At 45.0% G+C, this 15,486-nt stretch overlaps 1 protein-coding gene across 4 annotated transcripts; it reads right to left on the reverse strand.

Moving 5' to 3' along the window:
• Positions 1 to 519: 519 nt before the first annotated feature.
• CBX3 (chromobox 3) lies at positions 520 to 13,602 on the reverse strand. 4 transcript variants are annotated; one of them, XM_063922000.1, is made up of 6 exons: positions 13,449 to 13,602; positions 12,948 to 13,023; positions 11,445 to 11,587; positions 8,551 to 8,719; positions 8,011 to 8,105; positions 520 to 1,106 (listed from the first exon to the last, which is right to left on the reverse strand). In XM_063922000.1, the coding sequence occupies exons 2-6, from the start codon at positions 12,972 to 12,974 to the stop codon at positions 980 to 982; spliced, it is 561 nt and encodes a 186-aa protein (XP_063778070.1). In that variant the 5' UTR covers positions 12,975 to 13,023; positions 13,449 to 13,602; the 3' UTR covers positions 520 to 979. The 4 variants fall into 4 exon arrangements, with proteins under 4 accessions (XP_063778070.1, XP_063778071.1, XP_063778072.1 ...); XM_063922001.1 differs by having other exon boundaries at positions 12,951 to 13,023; positions 13,449 to 13,600; XM_063922002.1 differs by lacking the exon at positions 12,948 to 13,023 and having other exon boundaries at positions 13,449 to 13,600.
• Positions 13,603 to 15,486: the final 1,884 nt, after the last annotated feature.

Raw genomic sequence — 15,486 nt, forward strand, 5'->3', positions numbered from 1 at the left:
TTCTGCTACTGCACATTCATGAATGTCAGTTCAAGCATGTACGACTTCCGGCAGAAGGAGCTGAGCAGGGTCTCCTTTGCATAGAGAAGGAGCAGGTACAAACTCCATCTTAAGACAGCAATTGTTTCAGCAGTCAGGTTGAAGCTTGATTAATTTAGGTCCCCACACTAGTGAATGGCATCAGCGAGCCAGATCGGGACTGCAAGTTAAGATCCTTTATATTCTATTACCTCTATAAATGAATGGCACTGAATTTATACAAGTGTATGAAAATTTTAATTTTCGTCTGCTTTTGTATAAAATAGACCCCCTAATGCAGTATGATGGCAGATTAGCATTGTCATAAAGTACTAGTTTAATAGGTTTTATTCCAGCCTGTTATACAATGTAACATTACACCAAAAAAAAAAAAAATGTTTAAAAAAAATCCCGTATTTCTCTTCTATTTTGAGGGGGGGGTGGGGGGGGGGGGGGGTGGTGACACCATACAGTACTTTAAACTGTCTCTACATGCACAAATTTGAGAATATAAAACTATTTATTGAACACTGCTCACCAGTATTTACATTGAAGTAAACAATATACAATTAGGTAACATTCCACTTACTACAAAGATCTCCAGACAGCTTCCAATGAAGCAGGGACTGGAGCTAATAACCTAGGAGAAAGATGGGGCTATAGCATCAACATGCACATCAACTGAAGGCTACAAAACACTTGCAAGTATGCATTATAGATACTCAGACTTCAGTAGATTGAAGAGTTAAAAAAGCCTAAACCGCAAATACATTTACGTATTAAAGGTTCTATATAGACCATGTACATTTTGTAGGGCCACATTCAGCCGAATTACTGGTGTGGTTTATTCAGAGGATTAAAAAAAAAAAAAAAAAAAAGTGTAACTCTTAAGTAGAGTCAAGTGGCCAAAAAGTCAATAATATAAAAAAAAAAAAAAAAAAACATGTAAATAGCAAATATTTTACTGCGCTTCATCTTCTGGACAGGAGTGCCATGTTAATCTTTCTTCATAAAATGCAATTACAACTTGAGGACATTTCATATTTGCTTCTTTCGCAGGAACCAAGTCTGCTTCATCAGAATCTTTCCTGTAAAATAAAATTAACATGTTGTGAACGAGTACCGCAGCCATACGATCACATAGAACAGGCATGGTGAAACCGGCAACATTAGTGTTAACAGTGGAGACTGAACAGAAATGTAAAAAGGTACTTTTAAGTCATGACCGATTGAAGGCAACAAGAGCAGGAGTAGTGATGTGAATTGGTTTCACACATCAGCAACTGATGTAACAAACATGGTCATACCACCAGCATTTAGCAGTCACAAGACACGCCGAGCAGAACTTACTGGTTACATTACAAAGTTCATCCTGAAGTTGTAATTTTAAAATTACTGAACACCAAAACTTACAGTATTTAAACACACACATTTGCAGAAGTTTAATGTAATAAGCCATTTGAGGGCAGATACCTAAGGCAGAAAGTCTGCCGTAACAAATCATTTATTATTTTCTTTGATGCAACCTTAAACTGGATACACGCTAATTTTCAGTCCAATCTGGTTGGAATGAAAATCTGGTAATGTACAGGAGCAAACAACTGACCATTTGCTCCTGATCAGTGGGTGGGAAATGGACATTCAAATTTGTTAAATCCATTTAGCCAGTTTTATCCCAACAACCATTTTTGTCCATTTGCTGGCTTTTGGGAGCAGACATTAACAGATTTCTCACTCCAACCAGAAAGATTGGACATATAATCTTCGTGTGTATCTAGCTGAAGTAAAAATTAGATTTGAAAGCTTCAAGGGTTCAAATTAAATTAGCGGTGATGAAGTTACATCGTGACAACCCTCTCTCAGGCACCTAGTGGCCAACCACGCAGATATATTTTTATTTTTTTTGCACCCCACAGAGAAGAGATGTTAGGGTTATGTGTATAGTTGCACATGGTCACTAATTGCACTGCATATACTCATAGTCAAACCATGCCTTGTTCACTTGTGATAAAATATACCCATATTACTAGACACGTTTTTTAATGATCACATTAACGCCATCTACAACATGCTCCACTTATGAGTACAGAAGCAATCCTTAAAAAAAAAATAAAAAAATAAGAATTTACTTACCGATAATTCTATTTCTCGTAGTCCGTAGTGGATGCTGGGGACTCCGCAAGGACCATGGGGATAGCGGCTCCACAGGAGACTGGGCACAAAAGTAAAGCTTTAGAACTACCTGGTGTGCACTGGCTCCCCCCATATGACCCTCCTCCAAGCCTCAGTTAGGATACTGTGCCCAGACGAGCGTACACAATAAGGAAGGATTTTGAATCCCGGGTAAGACTCATACCAGCCACACCAATCACACTCGTGATCTAAACCCAGTTAACAGCATGATAACAGAGGAGCCTCTAGAAAAGATGGCTCACTACAGCAATAACCCGATTTTTTGGTAACAATAACTATGTACCAGTATTGCAGACAATCCGCACTTGGGATGGGCGCCCAGCATCCACTACGGACTACGAGAAATAGAATTATCGGTAAGTAAATTCTTATTTTCTCTAACGTCCTAAGTAGATGCTGGGGACTCCGTAAGGACCATGGGGATTATACCAAAGCTCCCAAACGGGCGGGAGAGTGCGGATGACTCTGCAGCACCAAATGAGAGAACTCCAGGTCATCCTCAGCCAGGGTATCAATTTTGTAGAATTTTACAAACGTATTTGCTCCTGACCAAGTAGCTGCTCGGCAAAGTTGTAAAGCCGAGACCCCTCGGGCAGCCGCCCAAGATGAGCCCACCTTCCTTGTGGAGTGGGCATTTACAGATTTTTGGCTGTGGCAGGCCTGCCACAGAATGTGCAAGCTGAATTGTACTACAAATCCAACGAGCAATAGTCTGCTTAGAAGCAGGAGCACCCAGCTTGTTGGGTGCATACAGGATAAATAGCGAGTCAGATTTTCTGACTCCAGCCGTCCTGGAAACATATTTTCAGGGCCCTGATAACGTCTAGCAACTTGGAGTCCTCCAAGTCCCTAGTAGCCGCAGGCACCACAATAGGTTGGTTCAGGTGAAACGCTGAAACCACCTTAGGGAGAAACGGAGGACGAGTCCTCAATTCCGCCCTGTCCGAATGGAAAATCAGATAAGGGCTTTTACAGGATAAAGCTGCCAATTCTGACACGCGCCTGGCCCAGGCCAGGGCCAACAGCATGACCACTTTCCATGTGAGATATTTTAACTCCACAGATTTAAGTGGTTCAAACCAATGTGACTTTTGGAACCCAAAAACTACATTGAGATCTCAAGGTGCCACTGGAGGCACAAAAGGAGGCTGTATATGCAGTACCCCTTTTACAACGTCTGAACTTCAGGGACTGAAGCTAGTTCTTTTTGGAAGAAAATTGACAGGGCCGAAATTTGAACCTTAATGGACCCCAATTTCAGGCCCATAGACACTCCTGTTTGCAGGAAATGTAGGAATCGACCCAGTTGAATTTCCTCCGTCGGGCCTTACTGGCCTCGCACCACGCAACATATTTTCGCCAAATGCGGTGATAATGTTTTGCGGTTACATCCTTCCTGGCTTTGATCAGGATAGGGATGACTTCATCCGGAATGCCTTTTTTCCTTCAGGATCCGGCGTTCAACCGCCATGCCGTCAAAACGCAGCCGCGGTAAGTCTTGGAACAGACAGGGTCCTTGCTGGAGCAGGTCCCTTCTTAGAGGTAGAGGCCACGGATCCTCCGTGAGCATCTCTTGAAGTTCCGGTTACCAAGTCCTTCTTGGCCAATCCGGAGCCACGAATATAGTGCTTACTCCTCTCCATCTTACCAATCTCAGTACCTTGGGTATGAGAGGCAGATGAGGGAACACATACACTGACTGGTACACCCACGGTGTTACCAGAGCGTCTACAGCTATTGCCTGAGGGTCCCTTGACCTGGCGCAATACCTGTCGAGTTTTTCCCAACGGTTTATAATCATGTGGAAGACTTCTGGGTGAAGTCCCCACTCTCCCGGGTGGAGGTCGTGTCTGCTGAGGAAGTCTGCTTCCCAGTTGTCCACTCCCGGAATCGCTGACAGTGCTATCACATGATTTTCCGCCCAGCGAAGAATCCTTGCAGCTTCTGCCATTGCCCTCCTGCTTCTTGTGCCACCCTGTCTGTTTACGTGGGTGACTGCCGTGATGTTGTCCGACTGGATCAACACCGGCTGACCTTGAAGCAGAGGTCTTGCTAAGCTTAGAGCATTGTAAATGGCCCTTAGCTTCAGGATATTTATGTGAAGTGATGTCTCCAGGCTTGACCATAAGCCCTGGAAATTCCTTCCCTGTGTGACTGCTCCCCAGCCTCGCAGGCTGGCATCCGTGGTCACCAGGACCCAGTCCTGAATGCCGAATCTGCGGCCCTCTAGAAGATGAGCACTCGGCAACCAACACAGGAGGGACACCCTTGTTCTTGGTGACAGGGTTATCCGCTGATGCATCTGAAGATGCGACCCGGACCATTTGTCCAGCAGGTCCCACTGGAAAGTTCTTGCGTGGAATCTGCCAAATGGGATTGCTTCGTAGGAAGCCACCATTTTACCCAGAACCCTTGTGCATTGATGCACTGAGACTTGGCTCGGTTTTTAGGAGGTTCCTGACTAGCTCGGATAACTCCCTGGCTTTCTCCTCCGGGAGAAACACCTTTTTCTGGACTGTGTCCAGGATCATCCCTAGGAACAGAAGACGAGTCGTCGGAACCAGCTGCGATTTTGGAATATTGAGAATCCAATCGTGCTGCCGCAACACTACCTGAGATAGTGCTACACCGACCTCCAACTGTTCCCTGGATCTTACCCTTATCAGGGAATCGTCCAAGTAAGGGATAACTAAAATTCCCTTCCTTCGAAGGAATATCATTTCGGCCATTACCTTGGTAAAGACCCGGGGTGCCGTGGACCATCCATACGGCAGCGTCTGAACTGATAGTGACAGTTCTGTATCATAAACCTGAGGTACCCTTGGTGAGAAGGGTAAATTTGGACATGAAGGTAAGCATCCTCGATGTCCCGAGACATCATGTAGTCCCCTTCTTCCAGGTTCGCAATCACTGCTCTGAGTGACTCCATCTTGAATTTGAACCTCTGTATGCAAGTGTTCAAAGATTTTAGATTTAGAATCGGTCTCACCGAGCCGTCCGGCTTCGGTACCACAACAGTGTGGAATAATACCCCGTTCCCTGTTGCAGGAGGGGTACCTTGATTATCACCTGCTGGGAATACAGCTTGTGAATGGCTTCCAAAACTGTCTCTTTGTCAGAAGGAGACATCGGTAAAGCCGACTTTAGGAAACGGCGAGGGGGAGACGTCTCGAATTCCAATTTGTACCCCTGAGATATCACCTGAAGGATCCAGGGGTCTACTTGCGAGTGAGCCCACTGCGCGCTGAAATTCATTGAGACGGGCCCCCCACCGTGCCTGATTCTGCTTGTAAAGCCCCAGCGTCATACTGAGGGCTTGGCAGAGGCGGGAGAGGGTTTCTGTTCCTGGGAACTGGCTGATTTCTGCAGCCTTTTTCCTCCCCCTCTGTCACGGGGCAGAAATGAGGAACCTTTTGCCCGCTTGTCCACGAAAAGACTGCGCCTGATAATACGGCGTCTTCTCATGTTGCTTCCAAATGCCGTTTGAAATCCGCATCACCTGACCACTGTTGTGTCCATAACCCTCTACTGGTAGAAATGGACAACGCACTTACTCTTGATGCCAGTCGGCAAATATTCCGCTGTGCATCACGCATATATAGAAATGCATCTTTTAAATGCTCTATAGGCAATAATATACTGTCCCTATCTAGGGTATCAATATTTTCAGTCAGGGAATCCGACCACGCCAACCCAGCACTGCACATCCAGGCTGAGGCGATTGCTGGTCGCAGTATAACACCAGTATGTGTGTAAATACATTTTAGGATACCCTCCTGCTTTCTATCAGCAGGATCCTTAAGGGCGGCCATCTCAGGAGAGGGTAGAGCCCTTACAAGCGTGTGAGCGCTTTATCCACCCTAGGGGGTGTTTCCCAACGCACCCTAACCTCTGGCGGGAAAGGATATAATGCCAATAACATTTTAGAAATTATCAGTTGTTATCGGGGGAAACCCACCTCATTTAATTTCTCAGATTCAGGAAAACTACAGGTAGTTTTTCCTCACCGAACATAATACCCCTTTTTGGTGGTACTCGTATTATCAGAAATGTGTAAAACATTTTTCATTGCCTCCATCATGTAACGTGTGGCCCTACTGGAAGTCACATTTGTCTCTTCACCGTTGACACTGGAGTCCGTATCCGTGTCGGCGTCTATATCTGCCATCTGAGGTAACGGGCGCTTTAGAGCCCCTGACGGCCTATGAGACGTCTGGACAGGCACAAGCCGAGTAGCCGGCTGTCTCATGTCAACCACTGTCTTTTATACAGAGCTGACACTGTCACGTAATTCCTTCCAACAGTTCATCCACTCAGGTGTCGACCCCCTAGGGGGTGACATCACTATTACAGGCAATCTGCTCCGTCTCCACATCCTTTTTCTCCTCATACATGTCGACACAAACGTACCGACATACAGCACACACGCAGGGAATGCTCTGATAGAGGACAGGACCCCACTAGCCCTTTGGGGAGACAGAGGGAGAGTTTGCCAGCACACACCAGAGCGCTATATATATATATATATATATATATATATATATATATATATATACACACACACACACACAGGGATAACCTTATATAAGTGTTTTTCCCCTTATAGCTGCTGTATCTTTAATACTGCGCGTAATTAGTGCCCCCCCTCTCTTTTTTAACCCTTTCTGTAGTGTAGTGACTGCAGGGGAGAGCCAGGGAGCTTCCCTCCAACGGAGCTGTGAGGGAAAATGGCGCCAGTGTGCTGAGGAGATAAGGCCGCCGATAAGGGGGCGGAGCCTATCTCCCGTTTTTCTGTGTATTCTGGCAGGGGTTAAATGCATCCATATAGCCCAGGAGCTATATGTGATGCATTTTTTGCCATCCAAGGTGTTTTTATTGCGTCTCAGGGCGCCCCCCACCCAGCGCCCTGCACCCTCAGTGACCGGAGTGTGAAGTGTGCTGAGAGCAATGGCGCACAGCTGCAGTGCTGTGCGCTACCTTGTTGAAGACAGGACGTCTTCTGCCGCCGATTTTCCGGATCTCTTCTGTCTTCTGGCTCTGTAAGGGGGCCGGCGGCGCGGCTCTGGGACCCATCCATGGCTGGGCCTGTGATCGTCCCTCTGGAGTTAATGTCCAGTAGCCTAAGAAGCCCAATCCACTCTGCACGCAGGTGAGTTCGCTTCTTCTCCCCTTAGTCCCTCGATGCAGTGAGCCTGTTGCCAGCAGGTCTCACTGAAAATAAAAAACCTAAAACTAAACTTTTCACTAAGCAGCTCAGGAGAGCCACCTAGTGTGCACCCTTCTCGTTCGGGCACAAAATCTTAACTGAGGCTTGGAGGAGGGTCATAGGGGGAGGAGCCAGTGCACACCAGGTAGTTCTAAAGCTTTACTTTTGTGCCCAGTCTCCTGCGGAGCCGCTATCCCCATGGTCCTTACGGAGTCCCCAGCATCCACTTAGGACGTTAGAGAAAAAAAAAAAAAAAAAAAACTGCTGCAAGTTTCCTAACTCAGCTTGCAGTAGATAAGAAGCAATTACGTTTCTTACAACGCCGAAGCAACATCCATGTAGATATGCCACCATTGTTATATAAATTGGTACCCAAGCCAGTATTATTTAATGCACAAACCATAACAGCTTTTCAATTGGCCCAAGTATGTAGATGTTGGCCTTTAATGACTTGGTTTAATGTAAGCACTGGTACTGCCTCTGCTCAGCCAGGAACATTTGGTGCTACAGATGACTAGTTCCCAGATGTAGAAATTACAGCATGCGGCTTACCATTGCTAAATGCTTTTTTGAACAAATGATCCTGTACTTACCATTTCATAAGAAACATCAGTTCACCACTGCTATCAGTAGCTCCAATTATTCTTTCTGGATCTAAGCCTCTAGAAAAACCTCTGGGTTTATCAACCTGAAACATTTAAACAGAGATCACAAACACAAGCACTTTATCATGTGTGAACGCAGTTGCAGGTAGGCATGTCTTGACAGTCATGTTTCCTTTAAAAGGAATGGTGCATGTACAATTTGTTCAACCTTGGTTGCTTTATAGACTTAGAAGTGTCTCGGTTAGCAATGCTAACACTGCAGATCTGCTTTTAAGTACTGTGCAACATACAGAGCAAAAAATTCTAGGACTAAGGAAACCTTGACCAACTATAGAATTCTGAACCGGTCAAGAAGCAAAACTGCAGTTTATAACAGTTAACAAGTGAATGACTATGTACGAGATACCCGATTCACTGGCATAATAGACAGTGAGACGTTCAATAGATTCACTTTTCTGCAGCAATTTACAGTGTTACTCAAATGTTAACTAAGCCAGAAGTTGCCCTGGCTTTAGGAGACTGCCATACCGATTCCCGTTTCTTCTTTGATTTACTGTCCTCAGACTCGCTGTCCGATACAGACTTTCGCTTGGCTCCATCTGTTGGCTTTTCTTTGCCAGCCTTTTGAGAATTGAGAAAGGCTTCAATTAACTCTGGACAATCTAAGTTCTCTTCTGGTTCCCAAGTGTTGTCTGCACTGGAAAAAATAAAAAAATTATCTTTTACCACAGTGAAAGAACTGGAAGCAGGTAGTAATTTTAACAAACAGTTGAGTGCACACCCAAGTTTTGCCTATACTTTGCTAAGTAGCTACTGTTATGGGACTCCATGCATGAGAGAATTTCTGTGTGCTTGTGCCTTAATAAAAGGATCTGCACAACTCATGTTTACACAGCATCTATACAAGAGTCACTGAGGATTGATCATATAATCGTACCGACGGTGTCTACATTCCACCAACCACTCCCAGAGCCATCAGTTTAAGTTACACAACGGACACCAGTGGGTTTCAAACATTTTGTATTACAGTGAACGCTCATCTTAAAGTTTAAAGACAGCTACCTTTATGGCATAGAAGAGTGGTTACAATAAGATACTGTGAAACAATTCATACTCTGGGGTATAGAATTACTACCACCACACAAGTTCTAGCACAAACAATGCCAGCAGAAAAAGTGTGTTCAACTAACAGGGTTGACCTATTGGCGATACTTTATCTATTATTGCATCTATGACAGTTTAAAAAAAAATACTTTTTTGGTCTAAACACTTTATTATGCTGTGACGACAGGCAGGACTGACTTCTTAAAATAATTTTTTTTAGTCAAAATGTTTAATGCCAGTGCCAATAAATAACCTTGTTTGTGTTCTCTTTAAAGTGCTTTTGAACTTTCCATTTACTACTCAAATTTAATTACAGGTTGAGTATCCCTTATCCAAAATGCTTGGGACCAGAGGTATTTTGGATATCGGATTTTTCCGTATTTTGGAATAATTGCATACCATAATGAGATATCATGGCGATGGGACCTAAATCTAAGCACAGAATGCTTTTATGTTTCGTATACACCTTATACACACAGCCTGAAGGTCATTTTAGCCAATATTTTTTATAACTTTGTGCATTAAACAAAGTGTATCTACATTCACACAATTCATTTAGGTTTCATATACACCTTATACACACAGCCTGAAGGTCAATTAGTACAATATTTTTAATAACTGTGTATTAAACAAAGTTTGTGCACATTGAGCCATAAAAAAACAAAAGTTTAACTCACTCAAAAAGTCCGTATTTCGGATATTTGGATATGGGATACTCAACCTGTATAAGTAAATGCTTAACAATAACTTGTCATTAATTTTGTCAATTTCATCTGTACCCAAGTGTACTTTGTAGGTTTTAATATATTTAATCTACATATATTCAGATGTATAGTAAAACAATGGACGACTCTGGTGTTGGGGCATATTCAGATGTAATAGGAATGGTAAGTAGGGGGGCGGGAGTTTTTTTTTTTTGTTTTAAAGCTGTAAAATAAATCACTCACTAGTAACTTTGGATTGTTAATAATAAAACATGGTTGATCAAGGTTTCTAATACATAGCAATGTTTAACAGTACAGGTTGAGTATCCCATATCCAAATATTCCGAAATACGGAATATTCCGAAATACGGACTTTTTTGAGTGAGAGTGAGATAGTGTAACCATTGTTTTTTGATGGCTCAATGTACACAAACTTTGTTTAATACACAAAGTTATTAAAAATATTGTATTAAATGACCTTCAGGCTGTGTGTATAAGGTGTATATGAAACAAATGAATTGTGTGAATGTACACACACTTTGTTTAATGCACAAAGTTATAAAAAATATTGGCTAAAATGACCTTCAGGATGTGTGTATAAGGTGTATATGTAACATAAATGCATTCTGTGCTTAGATTTAGGTCCCATCACCATGATATCTCATTATGGTATGCAATTATTCCAAAATACGGAAAAATCCGATATCCAAAATTCCTCTGGTCCCAAGCATTTTGGATAAGGGATACTCAACCTGTATTATAATAAAGCAGGATTAAATCTCATTAAAACATTCATACAAAAAAAAAAAAAAGTTAACCTTTTGTTTCTCCCCCAACTCTGCTAATATGCTACTATTTGGCAAAATGGAAAATAAAAGCCTCACAACTTCAGTAGTCCTGACAATGGAGATATTTTCCTTGCACAGCCAGCTTGCCGATAGTAGCCATGCTGTCTGTCTCAGCCTTATATCTACTAGCATAGACTTGTTTTTTTTTTCAGTCTAACATTAGTATAATGCAGGTTAATGATCTGTGACCAGAACACATTGGAGGCGAGATGCATCAAGCAGAGGAGAGTGGAGAAGTTGCACATAGTATTTTTATAATGTACTTGATAAATGCTACCTTAGAGACAAATGGTTGATCCACAACTTTTTACTGCTTCATACATCATCCATATTGTTTTAAATTATATTCACTAACATTTGATTATTTTTTTAATCTTTCAATATGGTTTAACCAATAGCAATTGTCGTGGGAAACTAGCATGAAGAACAAAGCCAGTAGATACCTGATCTGTAACAGCTTGCTGTCAACTGCATGACCAACAAAGAGCTGAATACTTACAAACATGTGAACCAATAAGTGCAACATACACAAAAAAGTTCAGGTTCAAGACCCAATTCAGTCTACAATTATTTCTCTTCACATTATGGGTAAACTCTGCATGTATCAGAAAGTGAACATGGGTCCTGATGACAAGTCAGAACTTCTTAGGATTACCGGTCTCATTCTGTGGATCAACGGGTCAGTTTTTGGAGCAAATATAAAAACCAAATCCTTGCAATATAAAGTTAAGGTAGGTACATTAACAGTTTCACCTGGGCCACTTACTCTGTAAAACCTTTCCACTTCAGGTAATATTCGACCTTTCCATTCACAACACGTCTGTCTAGAACTTTTTCTACAACAAATTCCTCAGGCTCCGCTTCCTCAACTTTCTTGCCCTTTCCATTTTGCTTCTTCCCCATTTTCTGCTATAGTACCAAGAGGGAACAAAAAAAAAAAAAATGGGAGATTGGGTGAGAAAAAGATTGATGACTAGTTTTCTTCTTCTCGGTATCAAACAACTTCATAAACAGATTGCACTTAAGGTGCTCACACACTGAGCAATTCACAAACAATGCAAAATCGTTTTTCGATTTCCCTTGAACTCCACCAGGAGCTCCCCGACTCATGATTTTGTAAGAAAAAAAAAAAAAGTTTTTTTTAACAAAAAATGTATTGTACGATCTCTAAAAACATTAATAGATATTGGCAGATCTTTCCTGCAGCAGGTAAGATCAGAGAATAAATCATATGAGCTGCGGAGACGCGCATTGGATCGTTATTGTTTGAGCATAACATACGATTTGATCTTGTGAATGATATATCGTTACGATGTATCATTTCCATCCAAATTGACCGCAAAATCACCGTGTGTGGGCACCTTTACAGTTAGACAAAAGATAAATAGCATAACACAGACAACCAAAATATTCAAACCTATATGTCCACATAAGGCCTTATCGTATTAAACAGAGGAATAGGTATTTGCGCTTTGCATATAATAATCCTACTGAGGCTAATGTAACAGTGAGCTACTTTGAAGATCATGTTATAACCAAAAATAGGAAATACGCTTTGCCCCTCTGCAGTCTATTGTGCTACATACGTTAATACAGGGAGATGCATCAAACCTCCATAAGCATGGACAAGCTGCTCATAGCAACCAGTCTGTCATACCATAGGCTGCTGAATAAATCATGGCTAGAAGCTGACTGATTACTATTGGCAACCTCTATGGTAGGTTTGATAGCTCTCCTTTACAGTAAGGCTTGAGCAGCGCCGTCAGCAGGGTCACATTGTTACAGGGGAAGCAGCATCCTCGCTATGCGGCTACAGTGCGCACTCTGAGGCCGCCCGAGCCCAGAGGGAGCGGGGACTGTACACTACACAAGCAGCGTCGCACGGCGCAGCGCCCTCGGCAAGGGCCTCCCGTCTACCCGGTACAGTCCAGCAGCAGCCTGCACATAGCGGACGCGGCGCATCCCCGATTACCGATCAGTGCAGCACGGCAGCAGCGTACAGGCCCGTCCACCGCTATGTGCCTACAGCAGCCCCTCCCCCTCCGGTTCTCCTAGAGAGCCCACCCCATCGCGCGCATGCGCCCCGCACACACGCAGGCGGCGGCAGCACTGATGCCCCTGTGCAGCGCCGTGTGTGTGGCCGCCGCCAGTAACTATTGTGAGCAGCGAGGCCGCTTCCCCGGGCGCCGGCAGCAGGCAGACATTGCATGGCGGGAGCCGCTCCTCCTCCATCACTTACACAGCTGTAATACAAGAGAAATGTTACTACTACCTGCTTCTCCAGACTGTCCTGCATTTAATATCTATTATCTGGTCACCTTATCGCTCTGCAGCACTATGTAGGCCTGTGTGTGAGATACATAAACCTTTAGTACATGCATGTGGGAAGAGGAAACACAAATACAGCCCCAGCGCCCGCCCAGCAGGCGGCACCCCCCCACCACACATACACGGGCTGGCCCAGTCACCACGGGCAGGGAGAAGATGAAGGGGACGGGACTCGGGTGACTACAGGCGGGGAGGCGGATGGAGGGAGGGGACCGGGTGCTGCAGGTGGCGGGCACAGCATCAGGCTATACCGCCTATCCTGTACGAGGCACCGGTTATGGAGCCAGCCCCGTACCGTGCCCCAGCCTTCTCCGCTCCGCCATCCTGCTCGACCGCTCACACAGCCGGTAAGCCGGTCCGCGCTGCACGTAATACAATGGCGGCTTAGGGGCCTGGTCGCCCCCCACATCATTCATACAGCACACATGGAGCAGGCCCTTACCTCGCTGGTCTTGTATCGTACACCCGGTGCTGCTGCTCAGACCGCTTATACCGACAACCGCCTTAAACCGCCGCTTACAGCGTCACTGAGCGCGCGCGGCGGGGAGGGGGAGGAGTCGGGTGACGTCGCAGAACAATGGGCGCTCCCCGCGTTCTGGCGGGTAATTCTCTGCTGGGCTGGCGCCGGCGCAGCCTACCCTGTGCACACACACAATGCATTGCGCAGCTCCGGCCACCTGGCCGCCACAGGGCAATGACGTCGTATCCGTGGTGCAGGCGTATCAGGGTAGTTAAGTTATTGCTCGTTGTGTGCTGCAGTACGGCTGCCGCGATTCTGAGCTAAATGGGGTATTTATTTGGCAACAGTTTGAGAGATGAAGTACAAACGCATCCATTAACATGTAAAGTAGGAGTACTTTATCACTCCAAGCTTTGATAAATAGCCACTTATGTGTAGTAAGAACAGCCCAGGTTTCTTTGTGACCCTTTTCGTGCTTGCACCATTAAAACTTGCACAAACTCTATGGGGGGGTGCAGATTTTCCATCTGATTATGGCCTCCAAACTGTGAGACGCAAACACTTCTTTAACATACTTATGACCTCCCTTAGCTTAGCACATTACATTTTCAAATCTCTTCTGTGTGCATGCGCCTGAAATCGCAACTGTGACCCTAAATACAATTGGGAGATATGACAGGTGCGACTTGGATGCATGCATACATAGGAAAAATATGAACCTGATGAACAATCAATCAGCCCCATTGTCTTGAGGGACATTTAAGGGCCCCATACATTACAGCGATATGGCTGAAGTCGGAGGCGATTTCCCTTGAACTCTCCCGGGAGTGGTTCCATACGATTTGGTACTTGTGACTTTTTTTTTTGTATGCGATATGTCACGCGGCGACATATCGCAGGCAATTTATCGCAATGCATTCACATGTACCATAAGATATATCTGATGGACTGGATTAGGATGCTAGGGGGGCTGGGCCAAATAGGCATTTCTCTGACGTCCTAGTGGATGCTGGGAACTCCGTAAGGACCATGGGGAATAGCGGCTCCGCAGGAGACTGGGCACAAAAGTAAAGCTTTAGGACTAGCTGGTGTGCACTGGCTCCTCCCCCTATGACCCTCCTCCAAGCCTCAGTTAGATTTTTGTGCCCGGCCGAGAAGGGTGCACACTAGGGGCTCTCCTGAGCTTCTTAGGGAAAGTTTAGTTTTAGGTTTTTTATTTTCAGTGAGACCTGCTGGCAACAGGCTCACTGCATCGAGGGACTAAGGGGAGAAGAAGCGAACCTGCCTGCTTGCAGCCAGCTTGGGCTTCTTGGCTACTGGACACCATTAGCTCCAGAGGGACCGAACACAGGCCCAGCCTCGGAGTCCGGTCCCAGAGCCGCGCCGCCGGCCCCCTTACAGAGCCAGAAGCAAGAAGAGGTCTGGAAAATCGGCGGCAGAAGACATCAGTCTTCACCAAGGTAGCGCACAGCACTGCAGCTGTGCGCCATTGCTCCTCATACACACCTCACACTGCAGTCACTGAGGGTGCAGGGCGCTGGGGGGGGGCGCCCTGAGCAGCAATAAAAACACCTTGGCTGGCAAACATACATCACATATAACCCCCAGGGCTATATGGATGTATTTTAACCCCTGCCAGAATCCATAAAAATGCGGGAGAAAAGTCCGCGAAAAAGGGGCGGAGCCTATCTCCTCAGCACACTGGCGCCATTTTCTCTCACAGCTCCGTTGGAGGGAAGCTCCCTGGCTCTCCCCTGCAGTTACTACACTACAGAAAGGGGTTAAAAAAGAGAGGGGGGCTCTAATTAGGCGCAGTATTAATAAAACAGCAGCTATAAGGGGAAAAACACTTCTATAAGGTTATCCCTGTATATATATATAGCGCTCTGGTGTGTGCTGGCATACTCTCCCTCTGTCTCCCCAAAGGGCTAGTGGGGTCCTGTCCTCTATCAGAGCATTCCCTGTGTGTGTGCGGTGTGTCGGTACGATTGTGTCGACATGTTTGAGGAGGAAAATGAGA

This window comes from Pseudophryne corroboree, chromosome 5 (genome assembly GCF_028390025.1).
Source record: "Pseudophryne corroboree isolate aPseCor3 chromosome 5, aPseCor3.hap2, whole genome shotgun sequence".
Lineage (NCBI taxonomy): Eukaryota > Metazoa > Chordata > Amphibia > Anura > Myobatrachidae > Pseudophryne > Pseudophryne corroboree.

Excerpts from the sequence above, each read along its gene's own strand:
- CBX3 (XM_063922000.1), bottom strand. The coding sequence starts at position 12,974 with ATGCAGGACAGTCTGGAGAAGCAGGTA. Across the intron at positions 11,588-12,947 it reads ACAGTCTGGAGAAGCAGGTA|CAGAAAATGGGGAAGAAGCA; the intron begins GTAGTAACATTT and ends TTGGTACTATAG. Across the intron at positions 1,107-8,010 it reads CTGATGTTTCTTATGAAATG|GAAAGATTCTGATGAAGCAG; the intron begins GTAAGTACAGGA and ends TTTATTTTACAG.